Source organism: Rutilus rutilus, assembly GCF_951802725.1.
Source record: "Rutilus rutilus genome assembly, chromosome: 19".
NCBI classification, from domain to species: Eukaryota; Metazoa; Chordata; class Actinopteri; order Cypriniformes; family Leuciscidae; genus Rutilus; species Rutilus rutilus.
In genome coordinates, this window is record NC_140232.1 from 27922022 (window position 1) to 27944373 (window position 22352).

At 37.5% G+C, this 22352-nt stretch overlaps 2 protein-coding genes across 3 annotated transcripts in view; both read left to right on the plus strand.

The window, feature by feature from the left end:
• Positions 1-6742, plus strand: part of sin3b (SIN3 transcription regulator family member B) — a 15934-nt gene extending 9192 nt beyond the window's left edge. Inside the window, exons 12-19 of one of the 2 annotated variants that reach the window (XM_084389687.1) lie at positions 460-643; positions 1366-2059; positions 2909-3078; positions 3736-3909; positions 4057-4149; positions 4310-4401; positions 4913-5111; positions 5285-6742. In XM_084389687.1, coding sequence (XP_084245813.1) covers positions 460-643; positions 1366-2059; positions 2909-3078; positions 3736-3909; positions 4057-4149; positions 4310-4401; positions 4913-5111; positions 5285-5518 — 1840 coding nt within the window. In that variant the 3' untranslated portion in view covers positions 5519-6742. Of the gene's footprint in view, positions 1-459; positions 644-1344; positions 2060-2908; positions 3079-3735; positions 3910-4056; positions 4150-4309; positions 4402-4912; positions 5112-5284 lie in introns of both variants that reach the window. The other variant, XM_084389686.1, reaches the window with a different exon arrangement.
• A 2728-nt stretch (positions 6743-9470) lies between these two features.
• def6a (DEF6 guanine nucleotide exchange factor a) lies at positions 9471-21834 on the plus strand. The gene is made up of 11 exons (XM_084389920.1): positions 9471-9885; positions 11141-11281; positions 11566-11745; positions 13857-14084; positions 15745-15891; positions 16165-16273; positions 16847-17145; positions 18938-19104; positions 19956-20154; positions 21184-21274; positions 21395-21834. The coding sequence occupies exons 1-11, from the start codon at positions 9790-9792 to the stop codon at positions 21577-21579; spliced, it is 1842 nt and encodes a 613-aa protein (XP_084246046.1). The 5' UTR covers positions 9471-9789; the 3' UTR covers positions 21580-21834.
• The last annotated feature ends 518 nt before the right edge of the window (positions 21835-22352 follow it).

Here is a 22352-nt window from a genome sequence, read left to right on the forward strand (position 1 = left end):
AGATTTCTGTACCTCCATTTAAAGTCTTTTCACCCAAAACTAGGAAGGTTTAAAGACTGTTTAAAACATTATTTTATAATAGATTGCAAAAGAAATCTGTATGTATCGACGAGCTTTCAATGGAGGAACAGAAATCTATCAGACTTCATTAAAAATATCTTTTTGTGTTTCGAAGATGAACGAAAGTCTTTTGGAATGACATGAGGGTGTGTAACTGATTTTCATTTTTGGGTGAACAAACCCTTTAATAACTACTGAAGCACCTCTACAGTTTCATTTGACTGCTAAATTAAAGGGGATAGATCATCTAAAATGAAAACCGTAGATGACGATTGTAATTTTTAGGTGCTCTGGCCCTACTATTTTGCAGTCATTTGTGTTCATAATTTTTTAATAATTCTTCCATCTAGCAGGAAAAAAGCATTTTTGATGAAAAAGTTGATGATTTTCTTGCCATAGGTTGAAAGCTAAAGAGGAGGAGTGGAGGGAGGCCCAGCAGGGTTTCAACAAAATCTGGAGAGAGCAATATGAGAAGGCGTATCTGAAATCACTGGACCACCAGGGTGTCAACTTCAAACAGAACGACATGAAGGCCCTCCGATCCAAGAGTCTTCTCAATGAAATAGAGAGCATCTATGATGAGGTGAGTTTAGCGGCTCTTCCTTTTCTGCAGCTTTTTCCCATAACTATAATCCGTTCCTGAAAGAAACCTTTTTGAGTCTCGCACACTACATTATTTTGACTTCAGTATTGGTAATTTAGGTCTATATCTTTTCAGAGACTAAAGTCACAATGGAAGTTAATAAAGAACTAAACTTGTGGGTGACTGACAACTGTTCAATGATGGTTAAAGTTCTGCTCATTAATTTAGTCACAGTGACATTTGATTTGAAAGTCAAAAGCATAAATGCGTCTATAACAAAGTTTGTCGTCATGTCATTATTCTGTAAAATACTGTTGTTGTTTTTCACCTTTTTCTTTTTATCCTTTCCACGCAATGTAAAAAAGGCAGCAGACATTTCACTTCTTATCCCTATTAGCATCCCTCATTTTGAGAATGTTTCTTAGGTAGGGAAACACAATAGACTGGATACCTAATTTTATTTATTACCTTATTTGGCAAAAAAATCATTTTAATTTATGTCAATGTTTTTACACTTCAATGATAAACGACAAAAAAGCAGCAGAGCCACATACCAATATTATTTAACACTTTAAATATCTTCAATATTTTAATTCTGCATTCCTGTTTTATAAGAACAGAGTACAGCATCTGAAATCTCATATTAGGTCACTTGCTGCAAAAGTCGTGTGTGTGTCATGCAGATAACAACTTGTTACTAGCCCTTTTGTTCCCTTCCACAGCGGCAGGAGCAGAGCACAGAAGAGGGCGGCGTTGGCCAGCAAGGTCGTGACGGCTCTGGCACAGGTTTGACCAGTGAGCCCCACATGATCTTCACTCATGAAGACAAACAGATCCTGGAGGACGCCGCCTCCCTCATCATCTACCACGTCAAGCGGCAGCCCACCATCCACAAGGATGACAAGGATCACATCAAGCGCATCATCCAGCACTTCGTTCCTGACCTCTTTTTTGCCCGTCGTGGAGAGCTTAGCGAGACTGAGGAGTTTACGGACGAGGAGGCGGAGGGTGAGGATGGCGCCGCCGCAGGAGGCGGAGTCTCAGCGTCAGGCGGCCAACAACAGTTGAACGGCGATTCCAGACGAAGACGATGCACTTCCCCTCAGAGCATGGACACCTCTATGGTCTCCCACAGCATGAATCCAGAAGGAGAGGTGGTGGATCTGCGAGACCCAGAAGCTGAGCACCAGAAGGAGCTGGATGGAGTCTACAACCTGTTCTTCGTCAATAATAACTGGTACTTCTTCCTGAGGCTGCACCAGACCCTCTGCTCACGGCTGCTGAAGGTTTACAGGCAAGCAGAGAGACAGTTACTGGAACACAGGGCGGAGCAGAATCGGGAACGGCTGCTCATGGGAGAGGGGCGCAGAGAAAAGGCTAATGACCTGGCCATGGAGCTGCGTCTAAAACAGCCAAGTGAGTAGATTTCCTGAATGATGCACATTAAGGCTGCACAATATATCAAAATATCGCAAATGTACATATCGCGATATGCATATCACAATGGCTTGCAAAAACTGAATGATTTTAATACTTCAAAAAGTTAGGTAAATGTCAATTTTAGGTTGACAGATAGCAGAGAATAAGACACATGACTGTTACATACCTGTGATATGCATAATGAGTTGAGCGCAATAAGCTGCGGAAAAGAATTCAAAGCGGTACTCCCACGTACCTTTCAGACAACGCCTTTCAGAATTCAGTTATCTTCCGCAGCTTTTATGGCCAAATACACACAAAATTATGTCAAAATGCCCACTTGGTGAGTGTTCACTTAAACAGTCAGTAGTGTCTTAAGTGAACGTAAACGGTTGAGAAAGAAAACGCGTGTGTTACAGTATGTTGGATCTGTGCATTAGCTCTTAAAGTGACAGCAGCCTAATGTATATGCTGCCATCTGTGTTGTTCATTTTAATCTAACAACAAAAAACAAAGAAAATCGCTCACTGCTGGATAACTTTTATAGCTTTAATAAGAATCAGTGTTTATTTAATTCATACAGTGAAGACAAAAGTTTTATTTTTACATTTATTCAATATCTGCTTTGTATATGATATTGTATATTGCATTATTTTACGAGTTATGCATATCACTTTTCTTCAATATTGTGCAGCCCTAATGCACTTCCATTGCACTTGCATTGTGGCAGCAAGTTTTGTATGGAAAGCAAGTAACACTCACATGCACTTTGCGATAGTTAAGTCTAGTTTTAGAACCAAATTAACATTCTTGCCCAATGTTTACACGTAATGTCTGTTAAATTAGGTGAGGTGGAGTTAGAGGAATATTACCCAGCATTCTTAGACATGGTACGCAGTCTACTGGATGGAAACCTGGAGTCCACGCAGTACGAGGACACCCTGAGAGAGATGTTCACCATCCACGCTTACATCGGCTTCACCGTTGACAAGCTCATTCAGAACATCGTAAGACAGGTGAGTCGGAGAGTTGGATTGCACAAAGCTACGTTTTTGGGGGTAATTTGTATACTTTCATACACTGTGCATTTGTGTTTTTCCCCTTGAAGTTCAATTATAACGTTAGTCAAGGTTTATTGCACCAAAGTAAATTACTCTTGTAATTTACAACTCTTTTTTCCTAATGGCTGGTTTTGCTTTTTATAAATGATCTTGGTTCTTGGTTCTGGTTCATATTAAGTACAAAAAAAGAGGGTAACACTTTACAATAATGTTACATTGTTAACTACATTAGTTAAAATGCACTACATGCATATTAACTAATGTTAACAAATGAGACCTTATTGTGAAATGTTACCAAAAAGAGTAATGCACATATATTGTAAGCTGAAAGCTGAAATTAAGTAAAGTGTCATAAATGAATATGCAATTTGTATGACTTGTAAGTGACATGCTGTCTGTTTTTGTGAAGTTCTATGGGTGCAGAATTTTTATTTATTTATTTTTATTTTTGTGGGAGGTAATGTAGGTGATTTTCAGTTTTATTTAAATTAATTGTTTAGCCCTATTATAGAATCATAAGAGTGACAGTCTGAGTCTCTGTATTCCCGCAAATACACCAAAGAGCCTTTACTGTGATCGGGGTGTTAACGTGCTCTTCTCACTGATTGGCAGCTTCAACACCTGGTCAGTGATGAGGTGTGTCTGCAAGTCACTGAGCTGTACCTGTCCGAGAGGAAGAGGGGGGCCGCCGGTGGGAATCTCTCGTCCCAGTGTGTCCGTGCCGCTTGGGAGGCCAGTTACCAATGGAAGGCAGAGAGAGTCATGGCTGAAGAGAACTGCTTCAAGGTGCTTGACCTAATGCTGTGCCTATATATGGCCAACATTTGTATGGATATCTAATTTAAGACGTGATATTCACCTCCTCAGTTGCATTAATCTTATGAATTGTAATTACTTTTAGTTTTGTAATTTCTTGACTCTTTCTCTTGTCAGGTCATGTTCATTCAAAACAAAGGTCAGGTAACCTTAACGATTGAGCTGCTGGACACGGAGGAGGCTCAGGGTGATGACCCGCTCGATGTTCAGGTACCTGCCTTATTTTTACAACAGAAAAGAGTTTGTGGTTGGGTTTTTTTTATTTTTAGAAGCTTTAAAATGTAATGGGGTAATCTGGTTTGGTGGGGCCGGAGTGTAGTGTTGTTTTCTAGTGCATTATTATTAACTGATTTTTATGGTGTTGTTTCAGAGCCTGTCTAATTACATGGAGCAGTATATAGGGACAGAGTCTGTGTGCTCTCAGGCAGAAGGCTACTACTTCAAGCCTGTGTTTCTACCCAGGTAAAAAACATTTATGCACATGTTTAACCTGCTCTCTTTATGCCTATTCTTTCCCTTTTGTAGCCAGATGGTTAATAGTCAATTTCTTATTTTATTTTTGTTTATTTTATTTGGAGGGGTGGCCCAGATCATGGTGTAGACAAGCCCAATACCACTTGGTTTCTTTAATAAATTCCCTCACATTATCAGACACTGTTTCTGTAATAAATGAATCAAGGTCTCAGTATGAAGTCCTAGACTATAAAAGCTTGTTTCCTGCCGCGGAATAGAACAATTTAAAAACGTAATTCCGACTTTTTATCTCACGATTCTGACTTTTTTTTAAAAAAATTTATCTCGCAATTCTGACTCTTTTTCTCCGAATTGCAAGTTTCATATCTCACAATTCCGACTTTATATCTTGCAATTGCGTGTTATAAAGTCAGAATTTGGTTTGTGTAAATTTAATTTGGTCTGGCCTGTTGAAAGTAGATTGACGTTTGTTCGGCTCCTCTGTGCGTCTCCCCTTTAGGAATCTGAGGCATTTCCGCGGCTGGCAGCTCAAGCAGGTGGAAGCCATGCGCTGCCGGAGAGAGTGGCATCGGAAGATGGGCGTGGAGACAGCCGGGAACCTGGACTGCCGTTTCAAACTCAACACGCACAAGATGGTGTTTGTGATGAACTCCGAAGACTACATGTACCGCCGAGGAGCCCTGGTGAAGGCCCGGAGAGTATGTTGATCAAATAAAATTGCTAATACAATACAAAAACAAATCCTGACCTTTTCTATAGTCAATATACGTTTTTCATTCTAGTCTTTCAGCACCTAAAAATAGGAACTGTTACTGAGTCTAAACTTTTGAACTGTAGTGTATTTATTATTTATTGTGTCCCGTCTCTCTAGTCCCAGCACAGAGTAGCACGGGCTCAACACGAGCGCTTTGAACAGTGGCACCGGGGCTGGTTGAGCGATAACGTGTCCCCCGCCGCAGAGCGCAGCGTGCAGGACTGGCTCATGGGAGAAGAAGATGAGGACATGATCCCCTGCAAGACCACCTGCGTGTCCGTGCAGGTCAAAGGCTTACATGTCAACAGGTACCAGGTGCACTACAACAGCAAGGCCCCCGCCTCACCGTAACAACCTCAAGCCTTGGGATGGATTTTTGTGATCTCGTTCTCTCCGTCTCTTTCTCGCTCACTCATTCTCACGGCCGAGATTAAACGTGCTCGGCCGAATCACGCCGAACAGACAGGAGTGGTTTAAGGAGGGAATGCCTCATTGAAAAGCATCACATCTCAACACTAGTCCATCATGATCAATGCCGTTACCAGACGTTTCAGAAATGTGAATGTCAAAAACTTTTCTTTTCCTTTTTTAAGAAAGTCCATTGTAGTTTTTAGCTCCTGAAACCAGAGTTTTGTTTTGTTTATACTGAAGTATTGAGAGACTAGGTTTAAAGTATGTCTACAACATCTGTATGTCTTTTTTTGTACAGTACAGTCGACTCAAGAGCTTGAGCAATTGCATATATACAGCAGAAAGATTATTCTGTGTGCATTTTCTTGGCTATGAATGATGACCTGGAAGAATTATGTTTCTCTGGCGCGCACTGGCATCTTATCCGTAACGTCCTCGTTTTAGTTCTCTGTTTTGTGTTCTTTGTTATCATCGTCTCTTATAACTGAACAGAGAATTGCCAGTGTTGCCCGTCAATTGCTGCTCATGATTTATAGTCGATTTTGTTACACATCCAGATCATGTATCATATCAATCTCGCCAAATCCTTGCTTTTGTTTGGTGTAATTTTTACATATTAAAACAGAAAAATGACAAAATATCAGTGTTTTGAAAAAAAAAAAAGAATGTATAACATTTATCCTGTATCAGTTATCACGAAATAAACAACCTAGTTGTGCAGTTCTTAAAGAACGGGTTATGATTCTTGCTGGATCCTCGCCTTTGCATCAGTAAACTGTACATTTGGTATAGAATGTCACATTATCCAATGTTATGTTGTTGTTTTTTTGGGTGTTACGTTTTAATAGTAATCTTTCTATGGTGGTAAAAAAACAGTTTTTTTATGTACATATAAGTTGTGTTTTGACAGGGAGAATATTTGGGAAATATCAACCAAAGTTGAACAAAGTGTCTGGGTCATATTTCACTTCATTGTGACATTATTTTCCTGATATTAATTAACGACATGAACTTACTATATAATTAGGGTTTAGTTGCTTGAGATTATGCATAATTTACTGTGATTACTATAGTAAGTACATGTAAGATATGTAACAAAGACATTGTAAAATAAAGTGTTACCATCATTTTAATATGTATATGATTAAAAAAATTTAGATACTTAAAAAAAAAAGAAAAAAAAGAAGAAGAATATAAATAAAATATGGTACAACAAATACTAGCATGATGCATACATTTAATGATGCAGGAATTACATTTTTGTTTTTTGTCACAATGCTAGATAGTTCTCAGCAAGCTTTATTTTATTTTGTTTTCTATTGATTTTGGGGTGAAATATTATTTTTTTCACCCAGAAAGTGTTTGTGTGTGTGTGTATATGTATATATAAACATAAACATTGTATATATGTATATATAAACATAAACATTGTATATATGTATATATAAACATAAACATTGTATATATGTATATGTGTGTATATACACTCACCTAAAGGATTATTAGGAACACCATACTAATACTGTGTTTGACCCCCTTTCGCCTTCAGAACTGCCTTAATTCTACGTGGCATTGATTCAACAAGGTGCTGAAAGCATTCTTTAGAAATGTTGGCCCATATTGATAGGATAGCATCTTGCAGTTGATGGAGATTTGTGGGATGCACATCCAGGGCACGAAGCTCCCGTTCCACCACATCCCAAAGATGCTCTATTGGGTTGAGATCTGGTGACTGTGGGGGCCATTTTAGTACAGTGAACTCATTGTCATGTTCAAGAAACCAATTTGAAATGATTCGAGCTGTGTGACATGGTGCATTATCCTGCTGGAAGTAGCCATCAGAGGATGGGTACATGGTGGTCATAAAGGGATGGACATGGTCAGAAACAATGCTCAGGTAGGCCGTGGCATTTAAACGATGCCCAATTGGCACTAAGGGGCCTAAAGTGTGCCAAGAAAACATCCCCCACACCATTACACCACCACCACCAGCCTGCACAGTGGTAACAAGGCATGATGGATCCATGTTCTCATTCTGTTTACGCCAAATTCTGACTCTACCATCTGAATGTCTCAACAGAAATCGAGACTTATCAGACCAGGCAACATTTTTCCAGTCTTCAACTGTCCAATTTTGGTGAGCTTGTGCAAATTGTAGCCTCTTTTTCCTATTTGTAGTGGAGATGAGTGGTACCCGGTGGGGTCTTCTGCTGTTGTAGCCCATCCGCCTCAAGGTTGTGCGTGTTGTGGCTTCACAAATGCTTTGCTGCATACCTCGGTTGCAACGAGTGGTTATTTCAGTCAAAGTTGCTCTTCTATCAGCTTGAATCAGTCGGCCCATTCTCCTCTGACCTCTAGCATCAACAAGGCATTTTCGCCCACAGGACTGCCGCATACTGGATGTTTTTCCCTTTTCACACCATTCTTTGTAAACCCTAGAAATGGTTGTGCGTGAAAATCCCAGTAACTGAGCAGATTGTGAAATACTCAGACCGGCCCGTCTGGCACCAACAACCATGCCACGCTCAAAATTGCTTAAATCACCTTTCTTTCCCATTCTGACATTCAGTTTGGAGTTCAGGAGATTGTCTTGACCAGGACCACACCCCTAAATGCATTGAAGCAACTGCCATGTGATTGGTTGATTAGATAATTGCATTAATGAGAACAGGTGTTCCTAATAATCCTTTAGGTGAGTGTGTGTGTGTGTGTATATATATATATATATAAACATTGTATGTATGTATGTATATATATATATATATATAAGTGTATGTACAGTGCTATGCATAAGTTTAGACACCCATACTAAAGTTGACTAAAAAGAGGAATAAAAAATCATCTTTTGGAAACTGAACTTAATGCCTTAATTTAAAAAATTAGGAAAAATCCAACCTTTAAGGACACCAATTTTCTTTGTGAATGAATAATGCATCGTAAATAAATAAATGTTCTTCCTTAAAATACAGGGTGCATAAGTTTGGACACCCCTATGTTAAATTCCCATAGAGGCAGGCAGATTTTTTTTTTTTAAAGGCCAGTTACTTCATGGATCCAGGATACTATGCATCCTGATAAAGTTCCCTTGGCCTTTGGAATTAAAATAGCCCCACATCATCACATAGCCTTCACCATACCTAGAGATTGGCATGGTTTTATTTCAGTTAGCCTAATAGCTAGTTTGATTTGCATTGAGAGATGATCTTATGGAAAGTACCCCATGCCAATCTCTAGGTATGGTGAAGACTATGTGATGATGTGGGGCTATTTTAATTCCAAAGGCCAAGGGAACTTTATCAGGATGCATAGTATCCTAAATAAAAAAATAAAATAAAAACTTAAAAATAAAAATCTGCCTGCCTCTATGGGAATTTAACATAGGGGTGTCCAGACTTATGCACCCTGTATTTTAAGGAAGAACATTTATTTATTTACGATACATTATTCATTCACAAAGAAAATTGGTGTCCTTAAAGGTTGGATTTTTCATTAAGGCATTAAGTTCAATTTCCAAAAGATGATTTTTTATTCCTCTTTTTAGTCAACTTTAGCATGGGTGTCTAAACTTATGCATAGCACTGTATGTATGTGTGTATATATATATATATATATATATATATATATATAATTTAATAATAATAATATTAAAAAGTTTCCAATTTAGGGTTTGTAGAGCTCAAAAATTGCAAGATAGCAGCTTTCATTTAGGGCATAATCAAGTTCAGAACCCTTTTGCTTTTCAAGAGTGAACACTATTTTTGTATTCTCTCTCTTTTATTGTTCCTCTTTTTCTCCAATAACGAATTTTAAGAGCGAGTTACTTGGCATCATAGGGCCAAATGAGTGCTTCTTCTTTCAGAGCTTATAAATAGACCAGATGAACTGTAGATTTACTTAGAAAAGGGATTTGGCTCTTTGTTAGTTGCAAGATCTAAAGTGAGTTTGACTTGACCCAAAGCAAGTGTCATTTATGTATGAGAAAGTACTTTTATATACTATGTTTTTTGTTGTGATGACTTCTATTTCTGTTCAAATCAAAACATTTGCTGAACTTTATTCCTTTTTGATTGAGTTTTGGCCCAGCAGGGGGTGTCATTTGCCAGTTGGAGGATGCACACTTGTGCGGTGGGTGTGGGTGGCCTTGAACGACAGAACAAGAAAAAGAGAAGGCAGTGAAAAAAGGAAAAACGGAGAGTAAAATTGGTGCAGTCATGGACTTGCGCTCAGAACTGCTCAAGTCCATTTGGTACGCTTTCACCGCTCTAGATGTGGAGAAGAGTGGAAAGGTGTCCAAGTCACAACTAAAGGTGAGCTGCAAATTCATTAATGAACTATGATGAAACTTTAGGATGCTGAAAAAATGGGGTTCCATACGGCTCTCAGACCTCAAGGTCTTAAAAATGTATTCCTTGATCCAATAGAGAGAAAAAGGATCAATGAATTACATTAAGTTATTTTTTTTTCCTTCCTATCTTATGCTTTAAAAATGCCATACACTTGCTTTAACTGCTTGCGATGTGTTTCCTGTGTGAGCAAATCATCATCTGCCACATGGTGAACTTGCTGAATATCTGGGTCAAAGAATTTAATTTTCAAATGCCCATTTATAAAAGCAGCCTACCTTAGATCTGTACATTCATAGATTTAAATATATTATTTTTATGGAAATGCAAAATTATCTATTTTATTTTTCTCATGCATTTTAAAAAGCAAATTATGCCTGATCTCATAGGGCTTGAGGTTTCTGAGATCATTGGTGCTTTAGTTTTAGTTTTGCAAAATTGTGTATTCATCAAGCTAATTATACTGCAGTACACCTTGTTATGTTTGTACAGATGCTCGCTTTGCATGGATGTACGGATTGTTGCTTAAGTTTAGTCCCATGATTAGGTTTAGTCCAGTCCATATCTCAAGATGACCAGCTGTAATGGGGCATCTCTGACCATGGGGCATTGTGGGTCTGAAGCGGTAAATGGGCTCAAACTAATCAACTTTAAATCTTCAGCTTTGAGAACGGTGGCCACCGGATGTGTGCTGTGAGATCAGACTCTGTTTGATCTACTCATCTCTAGTCCACACTGTCAGCTCTGTTATTTTCAAAGAAACATTTAGAGAAGTTCCTAAGCAAAGTTAGAGAAGTAATGCAATGTTGCCCTGCTGTTGCCGGAAGGGGTTTAGTGATGCTTTGTTTGGAATCTGTCAGCAAATAATTTGTCGAAATCTTGCCTGTTAAAAGCATTAATGGGTAAATAAATAAGACTTGTTATGATACCAGTATCATAAATTCAGTCAAACCTCTGAGAGCAGAGAATGCTCAAATTAATATGGATAAATACTTCTACCTGTGGTCTGCCTCATTTCAGGACAAGTTGATTTTCAGTTATACATAAAGTGGGTGAAGAGTGTGAGAATGCATTCTTTTCTAATTCTGCAAATACGAATTTAGCATTTAAAAAATTGCGAAAGGCTGAATGCATCTAAAAGCATCAATGAAATCCCCTGTAATGTTTTGTGTATTTATGACCATTGGTGAATGTTAAGATGTGTGCTGTTGCTCTGCAGGTCTTGTCTCATAATCTTTACACAGTTCTGGGAATCCCGCACGATCCGGCGGCTCTCGAGGAGCACTTCAGAGACGATGACGACGGTCCCGTGTCCAGTCAGGGATACATGCCCTACCTCAATAAATACATCCTGGACAAGGTACACAGCCTTGCTATACATTCTCGTACACTGTAGTAGCCATTTTGTTTTTGAGACCCAGGCTTTCTGTGCAAGACAATATGTTAGTGCATTTCTATGAAGGTATATATGTTCCTCCAGCACTCAGAATCAGTGCATTTTCAACTTTTTTATTTTTTATATGTTGTGCTGGCCGATATGGCATTCATCATAAACTCAGCCTGACATCAATGATTTAACATTAACATTCTTGCATTTCTTGATGCTATAGTTTCTGACTTGAGAGTTTGCCTCCTCTCTGTAAGGTGGTGGAAGGGACATTTATCAAAGAAAATGTGGATGAGCTCTGCTGGACTCTTACTGCCAAGAAGAACTATAGACCTGAGGGAAAGAGCATTTTACCTGGAAAAGACGCCTTCCGACTCTGGTGTCTGTTCATATTTCTCTCCGAGGACAGATATCCACTGGTCATAATCCCTGATGAGGTGAGATTGATGTTTTTTACAGTACTTAATGCGTCTCAGTACCTAAAATAAACATCTTATTTGTCATTTAGATCAATTTTCAGAAGCCTTAATCCCATCAGTACACAGTTTTTCTATGCAGTACTAGATGTTTCTTTACCTGAAAGGTTTTTAAATAGTGGCACCAAATATTATCGGCACACTTAATGTCATGGATCTGAAATCAAAATGGACAGTTCTTGTCTTTTTATGAAATATGCTCTATTTATTATAAATGATGTGTCCGTGCACATCATTTGCACAACAGTGAAATCTTTTCTCTTCTCTGATGATGCGTTTACTGGTTTGAGGGCGGGACAACCTGTCACTCACATGAGATCGACCAATAGCAAAACCACAACCATCCAATCAATTCCAGATGAACAAAATCAAGTCCCACCCTCCATTTTCTAGTTTGAGAAGCCATTTCACTTGTGTATATATACGTCACAATAGAGAAGAAGAGACTATTGCAACTTCCGTTTCAAAAATGTATTCAAATGATAAAACAACAAATATACTGTGTTGAACTTCACCTGTGGTTAGTCTAAGAAAGACTTCATATGGACCAATTGGTTAAAGGGGTGGTTGATTATGATTTCACTTTTTTAACTTTAAGTAGTGTGTAATGTTGCTGTTTGAGTCACGACGCTCGAAGTTCAAAGCAAAGGGAGATATTTTCTTTTAAAGAAATTGCTTTTTAAGGACTACAACAAACGGCTGGTAGGGACTACACGACATTCCTCCCGGGTTAGTGACATCACTAACCCTAAAGTTTACATAAACCCTGACAGAATATGCTAATCAATGACTAGAAGAGATCTACACATAAGCTACATAAATGCATCAACTAACCATTCAGAAATGTTGTCTACATGTTGTCACTTCTTCTTGCGTCTCTCATAAACATAAAAACATTGAAATTTTCAAGACACAAGCTGTTGTAGCTCCGCCCCCTGTGCCGGGAGCAGCAGCTCATTTGCATTTAAAGGAACAGACACAAAACTGTGTGTTTTTGCTCACCCTCAAAAAGGGACAATTTTAACATGCTATATAAAAATATCTGTGGGTTTTTTTAGCTAAAACTTCACATACACACTGTGGGGACATCAAAGACTTATTTTACATCTTGTGAAAAGGGCATTATAGCAACCCTTTAACCATGCAAAAATGCCTCAGAAATGTGAACCTAGTTCTGAGAAAAGCTGTAACATAATTGACTTGCAGATTCCTCTTAGTTTAACATTTAACATCTAATGCAATGACATTCAAGTGTTACTTACAAATACACCTACAAATACTTTTAGGGCTACTATATTTCTCCTATTAAAAGTAGAATATGTTTTGTACTGTTGTCTGTCTCTTGACTCAGAGCTTGAGTGTAAATCAGATCAGACACCTGTAAACCTTCTGCTAACCACAGGACCACCATTTACTATATGCTATTTTCAGTTTTTTCCACTTCATCCGAAACTGGTAATCGTCAAAACCCCTGCAGGTTTTTCAGTTTCTGATAATCATACTGCCAAATCTGCTTGTAGTCTATGTCATGTTCATCTTTATTTTGTTTGCTTTTCATTGTGAACGGCACAGCACTGCCAATACATGCATATATGCTTTAAATAGCTTTTGTCAGGAAACAAGGGTGATGTTGGTGTCAGTGGGAAGATGTCAGAGCTGATGTAGTCTATTTACATGGTGATTTCTTTTTCTCCCTTTTATGTGTTTGTGCTGAATGTGTGTGTTTTCCCACCGCCCTTGTGCTGTTTCTTTTCTTGCAGCTTGGTTGATTTCCTGTGCCCCGTTTTGCAACTGTTGGTAAAATCATAATGTAACTTGTGACAGTTTCATAGAAGAGAAGTAAGACAGAATGGAGTAAAGACATATCTTGGTGCTTCGTAGCTACAATACAATTGTAATATTTTCAGTATTAAAACAAACAAGTGTTTGCATTGTGCCTGTTTGAATGCGGTCTTTTTAGGTTGGTTGGTAAATGCACAACTGCAGCATCAGATAGCTGATCTTATCCTCACAGAATAACACATACAAATATATATATATATATATATATTTTTTTTTTTTTTTCTTCACAGGTTGAATATTTACTCAAGAAGATATGCATGGCCATGAGTGTTGAGCTGAACCTTGTTGAACTCGAGGACTTCATTTCCCAGGATTCTGTTCAGCAGAATGGCTTCTCTGTATGGGCCTTTCTGGAGATGATGAATTCTGGGAAACTAACGAGAGGCATAGTCAAGGAAACCATCAGCATGGCAATAGAGGAGGTGTACCGGGAAATAGTGGGTGATGTGCTGAAAGAGGTATTATTTATAGTCTTATTTAATAATCATTTCATTCTGTTTGTGACTTTACTCCCCATAAAACGTGAAAACCCAACGTGTGTATGAAAGAAGTATGTTTATGAATAGAAAGTTAAAAAGAACAGCATTTATTTATAATATATTTTTTGAGTCTTTACTGTGAATTTTCTTTTTTATCAGTCAAATGCATCCTTGTATTAAGTATTACTGTCTTTAAAAAAAAGTGTGTATGTAATAATTATATGTACATCGTGAATATATAAATATAAATCTGAATATATAGTTATAAGTCTGAATATATTACTGTAAATCCTGAATATATAGTTATTAGCCTGAATATATAGTTACAAATCTGAATATATAAATCTGAATATATAGTTATATGTCTGAATATATTCATGTAAATACTGAATATATAGTTATAAGTCAGAATAAATAGTTATACCTCTCAATAAATGTAAATACTAAATATTTATTTATCAGACAGAATATATATTTTTAATCTGGAATATATAAATGTATATATTAGGGCCTGGATTTTAGAGCAGGATTGTGGGTATTGCACCTAATTTTAATCATTCCTACTATTTCCATGCTTGAAATGTACTAAATTCCTGCAAACGATAATTAGCATGCAGGTTGAATGAGTAAACTAATTCATCCAGAAGAACAGAGCGAATCAGTAATTTTAAATCCTGCTTTCAGACTGTAATTTCACAAACAACGCAAGCCAATCAGTGCAACTTCCCTCTCTCTTGGAGTTCAGTGTTCATGTGTAATGAGCTGAATGTAAATGTATTTGGATTATTAACTGGCATTGTGACTTTATCTCACAATTCTGATTCTGTTTCTCACAATTGCCAGTTTATATCTCACAATTGTTGAGTTATAAAGTCCAAATTGTGAGATGTGAATTTGCAATTGTGAGGAAAAAAGTCCGAATTGTGTGATAAACAGTAGCAATTACCTTTTTAAGTTTTTCGGTGTGGCGGAAACAAGTGTCCATACCTTCATGTTCATTACAGTCACAAACTTCTGGGCAGTTAATAATACCTAGGATAACAAAATAACACTTTTCTTGATTAGCACTCAAATACGTGAGAATGCACTTTACACACAGCTATAGTGAATAATTGTTTGAAAGAATTTAGCACATTATAATTATGGAACTTACCTGTGCTAAAATTCTGGCCCTAAACAATATATGCATTTATATATTTAGGATTTATAAAAATATATTCTGACTTATAACTATGTATATTCAGATTTACATTTATATATACAGAGTTATAACTATATATATTCAGATTTATAAATATATATATATTCTGACTTATAACTATATATTCATGATTTACATGAATATATTCAGATTTCTATTTATATATTCAGATTTGTATCTATAAATTCAGATTTATATATTCACGATTTACATATAATTATTTCCTATTTGGCCCCCCATTGTGTGTGTGTGTGTGTGTGTGTATAGATGTACTGTGTGTGTGTGCGCGTGTGTGTGTGTGTGTGTGTGTGTGTGTGTGTGTGTGTGTGTGTGTGTGTGTGTGTGTGTGTGTGTGTGTGTGTGTGTGTGTATTCTAATGTGTCGTATAGGTGTGTGAGATACTGAGATTCATAAAAGTGCTGTGCTTTCTGACACTAGGGATATCTCTGGAAAAAAGGTCAGTTGAGGAGAAACTGGACCGAGCGTTGGTTCACCCTGAAACCCAGCACTTTAATTTACTTCACCAGCGAGGACCGCAAAGATCGCAAGGGCAACATTCAGCTAGACGGAAACTGCTGTGTAGAGGTAGGGTACGGGTGTCTGTGGTTAGCATGTGTTTGTTATTAGAAATGAACATCGTTATTCTATATTGCCGTGCGTACTAGTATCAGTACCACCTCCTCTGAATTCATAAGAGACTCTAGAAAGGAAATTGTCAGCATAATTAGTTGGTTATTGACATTGTGAGTAGTAGGTTGCGTTTCCCCTCTCTGGCCATTAACACACAATTCAAAGTGTACGTTTCCTTCTGTGGTGGTCACAGCCACGCGTGTAATGCTTCTCTGCTGTGTTTTTAAGGTTCTTCCTGACAGAGATGGGAAGAGGTGCATGTTCTGTCTGAAGACGCTCACCAAGACCTATGAACTTAGTGCATCTGACACCAAACAGAGGCAGGAGTGGACTACAGGTCTGCATGAGATATGATTTGGCTTTTTGGTCATTCGTCAGGTATTCTGTTTGTTTGGCCTCAAATGTGTCTGTGTAAATTATAAGGATAGTTTGAAGATGTTTATTTCCCTGTCTAGTTTCCCTCTCTTCAACAGGCACCTTATTCATTCAGGGCACTTTTCACTACATTTACAATTGGCCTTTGTTGTTGTGCAACCTTTAAATGCATTTTTGAAAAATAATACAAACAGTGACAAAATGTCACTGTCACTGTGGTTTTCTGCTGAAAGACCCTTTGTCAGTGGAAACCTGTGACATTTCGAAGGTTGCATTTTTGCACACAGTTCATGAGACTTTCTAAACTGAAACTGCACAGAGAAACCTTTTCTTGAGAGGTAGGATTGAAGGTAACCTTCACTTGGTGAATGGGGGGGGGGGAAAAAACCCATAAACTTACCAGATTACCAGATTCTTGGGGGTGGGCTTTTTTAGACTTGGGTCTGTAAGAAATCCCCTATCAACCACCCAGAACACTATAGCAACACAATTTTTTTATTTTAATTTTGCATTTATAATATTTCTTTTCTGCCAGCTATCCAGACAGCCATCCGGCTGCATGTGGAGGGTAAAAAGTCTCTTCATAAAGACCTGAAGCTGAAGCGGCGTGATCAGCGGGAGCAGAGGGAGAAGAGGCGGGAGGCGAAGGAGCAGGAGCTGCAGCGCTTGCGGGCCCTGCAGGAGGAGCGCGAGAGGAAGATGGCGGAGCTGGAGCTGCTGAAGGAGGCGCAGAGACAGGCACAGTCACTGCTGGAGCAGGACGAACTCCGCAGACGACAGCAGCACGAACAGCTCCAGCAGGCCCTGGAGATCCAGCTCAAAGAGGCTGAAGAGGTGAGGATCTGTCTGTCTGTCTGTCTGTCTGTCTGTCTGTATGTTGTTCTATCAGTCTGTCTGTCTATCAATTCAATTCAATTCAATTCAACTTGCTTTATTGGCATGAACAAAGAAACATGTTGTTGCCAAAGCAGTTTACAGAAAATACATTACAATACATATCACATATTACAAATACAAATAGAAATACATATAGTAGGTGTCACATATATTGTATACAGTGTCATAAACATACAAAATACTACATTTCTTTTACAATCTGTCTATCTGTCTGACAGTGTCATTCTATCTGTCTGTCTCTCTATCTGTCTACCTCTGTCTGTCTGTCTGTCTGTCTGTCTGTCTGTCTACCTCTGTCTGTCTGTCTATCTGTGTGTCTATCTATCTGTCTATCTATCTGTCTAACTCTATGTCTGTCTGTCTGTCTGACAGACAGACAGTGTCATTCTGTCTGTCTATCTATCTATCTGTTTGTCTATCTGTCTGTCTATCTATCTATCTGTCTACCTCTGTCTGTCTGTCTGTCTGTCGTTCTATCAGTCTGTCTATCTGTCTGACAGTGTCATTCTGTCTGTCTGTCTGTCTGTCTGTCTGTCTCTCTGTCTGTATGCCGTTCTATCATTCTGTCTATGTCTGACAGTGTTGTTTTATCTATCTATCTATCTATCTATCTATCTATCTATCTATCTATCTATCTATCTATCTATCTGTCTGTCTGTCTGTCTGTCTGTATGCCATTCTATCATTCTGTCTATGTCTGACAATGTTGTTTTATCTATCTATCTATCTATCTATCTATCTATCTATCTATCTATCTATCTATCTATCTATCTATCTATCTATCTATCTGTCTGTCTGTCTGTCTGTCTCTCTGTCTGTCTCTCTGTCTGTATGCCGTTCTATCATTCTATGTCTGACAGTGTTGTTCTATTTTAAAGCATCTATCTATCTATCTATCTATCTATCTATCTATCTATCTATCTATCTATCTATCTATCTATCTATCTATCTATCTATCTATCTATCTATCTATCTATCTATCTATCTATCTATCTGTCTGTCTGTCTGTATGCCATTCTATCATTCTGTCTATGTCTGACAGTGTTGTTTTATCTATCTATCTATCTATCTATCTATCTATCTATCTATCTATCTATCTATCTATCTATCTATCTATCTATCTATCTGTCTGTCTGTCTGTCTGTCTGTCTGTCTCTCTGTCTGTATGCCGTTCTATCATTCTATGTCTGACAGTGTTGTTCTATTTTAAAGCATCTATCTATCTATCTATCTATCTATCTATCTATCTATCTATCTATCTATCTATCTATCTATCTATCTATCTATCTATCTATCTATCTATCTATCTATCTATCTATCATTCTGTTTGTCTGTCTATCTATCTGTCTGTCTGATCTATCGTTTTATCTATCAATCCATCATTCTGTCTGTGTCATTTTATCTATCGTTCTATGTCTGTTCTCTTTTAGTAAGCCCTATAAGCATTACAATTTTCAAAACTTTTTTCAAAACTATCAAACAAGGCTTTTGTCAAATCATCATTAAAAATGTGTCCTGAGAACTGAAAAAGGTTCAAAATTACAGTTATGAATTTGTTCCTTTTATTTCTACTACTTCACATTTAAATTCTGAATCATGTTTGTTACCTCAATTTGAATTCAGTTCAGGAAGTAAATTGTAATTTTTAAAGCATTCTAAATTCATCTCTGATATATAGATGGATAAAGATAAGACCGTGCGAGACCTATCGCTGTTTGTTTGTGTGCAGGCGCGGGCGAGCATGCAGGCAGAGATGGCACTGAAGGAGGCCGAGGCTGAGAGACAGAGGACACGAATCAAAGAACTGGAGGCCATGCAGCAGCGGCTAGAGGAGGCTTTACAACAGGAAATCAAAGCCAGGCAGGACGAAGAGGCCTTCCGCTACGCACAGGCTCGGTGAGCAGCAGCACGCAAACTCTGTTGAGCAACACACCCATGCTCAGTTTAACACACAAACACCCTGATGTTATAATAATATTATTATGTGCTTTTGAATGGCACATCTGCAGACTATTTGGTGCCCTATTAGCCTTTTTTTGTTAAATGTGCTGGGTTGTGTCGAGCTGCTGAAACTCGTCAGTACTCTTCAGGAAGGGAAATATAATAGTATAAAAGCTCTCCCCTGTTAAAATGCTTGAGGTTATGAAGGAATTAATCAAGAGGAAGTTACCAGAGGAAGTAATGGACAGAAGAGACTCGATTAACATGAACATTTTTGTCCAGAGAAATGGATATGTGTATATACTCTGAGAGAAAAAACTAAAATGAGACAATGACAATGAGACACTACTTCTGTTTCAAATCTATTCACTATACAATACAATACATGCAAAATGCCATTGTAAACAAAATACTTTTGACGTCTGACACCGTTTGAGTGCACAAGACTGAGACCACATTGAATATTTTGGATACAAAACCTGGAATTAAAGTTTGGGGATTCTGGAAAGATGCAGTGCAAAAATGAATGAGAATTTTTTAAGATTCTGCGATATTTCTAGGTCACAAATGAAATGAAAAAAGCAAATTTTGTGACACTGATCATGCGTCTCCTTTGTACAAAGGATCAGATGTTCTTGCTCCCAGTGAAGCGCAGAATGCTCTCTGGATCATTCTCAAATCATGCTGGAGAATATGGATCATAGAAATTTGTATTCATTTTTCAATTTGGAATTCAATTCATTATGCTGAAAGAGGTCTCTTTTAGCTTGTGTTGTGTTTGATCGTTCGCTGCCTCATTGCTACAGGCTACTGGCTGAGGAAGAGGAGAGGATGAAGGCCCTCATGTCTCTCCGTGAGGAGCAGGAGGAGTATATCCAGCGAGCCCAGCGGGAGAAACAAGAGCTCAGAGAGGAAATGGAAAGCAAGTCTCGATCTCTGGAGGATGCACAGAAGCAGCTGGAGGAGGTCAGGGCCAATCGCTACCGAGTGGATCAGGATGTAGTGGTGAGTTTCTCTACGGTGATTTGTCTGACAAAAGTTTTTAATGCAATGACCTAAAGTACCATTAAAAAGTTTGTGGTCGGTACATTTTTTTTAATGTTGATCGAAACATTAATATTGTAAAATATTATTACGATTTTAAATAACTGTTTTCTATTTGAATATATTTTAAAATGTAATTTATTTTTGTGTGAATTTTCAGCATCGTTACTCCAGTCTTCAGTGTCACATGACCCTTCAGAAATCATTCTAATAGGCTGATTTGCTGCTCAAGAAACATTTCTTATTATTATCAATGTTGAAAACAGGTGTGCTGCGCAATATTTTTGTTGAAATGTGTTAGATTTTTTTGATGAATATAAATATATAAAAATATGAATATAAAAAAAAGCATTTATTTGCAATAGAAATATTTTGTAACATTATAAATGTCATTATGGTCACTATTGATCACTTTAATGTGTCCTTGCTGAATAAAGTATTAATTTCTTACAAACAAAAATTTAATCTTACTGATCCAAACTTTTTAATGGTAGTGTTTGCGTTAGTAATATTATTAGGGTAACACTTTTCAATAACTTCCTTTTAGTTAACATTATTTAATGCATAAACTAACAATAAGCAGTACATTTATTACAGTACCAATTAATTTTAGTTAAATAAAAATGAAAATGTTAGTTCATGTTAGCTCAGGACCATTAAATATTAATTTATAGGTACAACATTTGATTTTATTGATGTCTTAGTGAGTTGCAATTAACATGAATTGAGTTTAATAAATGCATTAGAAGTACTTTTCATTGTTAGTGCATGTACTAATGTAGTTAACTAATGTTAACAAATGAAACCTTTTTGTAAAGTGTTACATTATCAGTCAATTGATGTGCTAATGCTGATATTAGCTGTTTATGTAAATGTGATTGTTGTGGAGATCGTCAAATCAACTAAACTAGCGGATTGATTGATTGATTGATTGATTGATTGATTGGTTGATTGGTTGGTTGGTTGATCTGTATCTTTGTATCCTGGCAGGCTGCTCAAAGGAAGCTTCGTCAGGCCAGCACCAATGTTAAACATTGGAACGTTCAGATGAACAGATTAATGCATCCTATTGGACCAGGAGGTATGTATATTAAGTAATTTACCCATATTTCAAGACACAAAACACATTTATTTATGCTGCTTTCACAATCAATAAACTCCCTCTAACTTCCCTGTATTTTCTTGCCTTGTTTTCATGTAGAAAAAAGGGCCTCAGGAGGTGGGTCTTTTTCCAGCTTTCGCATCCCTTCACAGAAGGATCCAGGACTACGTCTGAAGCAGAAACCGGATGACCAGGATGAGGAAAGCAAAGAAAACATGGAAAGCAGAGGAGGGTGTGAATCCGACAAGCGTTTGTCTACAAATGGAGACATGGACATACCTTAACATTGAGAAAAATATATATTTTTCTTCTTCTGAGGCTGTTAAGACTGATTTGAGTGAAAGGTGCCAAGAGCTCATGCCGTTAAAAACGCCATGCTTTTTAATATTGTCATTATTTGTTAATAGCTTGTTAAACAGTAATGTTTTGTACACTTACCATGTCACTTGTTTTAAAAGTATTGTACTGTAGTTGTTAATTATCTAATTGAGCTTTATGTAGACTAAGTACACTGAATAAATATTATGCATTTTTCAAGATGCTTTATTGTGGTGAATTAAAAAAAAGGAACTGGTGGTATAATCATTAGCTTAAAAATCAGTTTATTTTAAATGAGACAAAAAGATTTGCAAATGCTCATGCATGTAAATGGGATTTCTTGTGAGGGAGGAACAAGTTGAAGAGCTGAAGCGTCTGTGGTTTTGAGAACTTCCTGCTTCTGCAGTCACATAACAAAACCATGAAGACAACTGCATGGCACACACGTTCCTTATAGATAGATATAGCAAAAAATATATATATGTTTTTACTATTCCCCAGGTATTGACCAAGTGTGCTTACACACACACGGGGAATTTCGATTTGTAACGTAAACATCTGGTACTCAAAGAATATTAATCTAAAAAACAAAACAGAATTACTGATTAGCTCATACAGGTTTGTAATGGTGTAAATAAAAATAAATACTGCACAGACATTTTATAATGCATATGATACTGCTAGATAGGTTTTAAAAATTTAAGTATAAAGCGTTGCCAAGAATAGCCAATCAATCAGA

Bases quoted from the DNA above. Each gene is read 5' to 3' on its own strand.
- def6a (XM_084389920.1), top strand. From the start codon at position 9,790: ATGGACTTGCGCTCAGAACTGCTCAAGTCCATTTGGTACGCTTTCACC. The intron at 11,746-13,856 runs GTGAGATTGATG...TTTTCTTCACAG, and splicing joins TGGTCATAATCCCTGATGAG to GTTGAATATTTACTCAAGAA. The intron at 20,155-21,183 runs GTGAGTTTCTCT...GTATCCTGGCAG, and splicing joins GAGTGGATCAGGATGTAGTG to GCTGCTCAAAGGAAGCTTCG.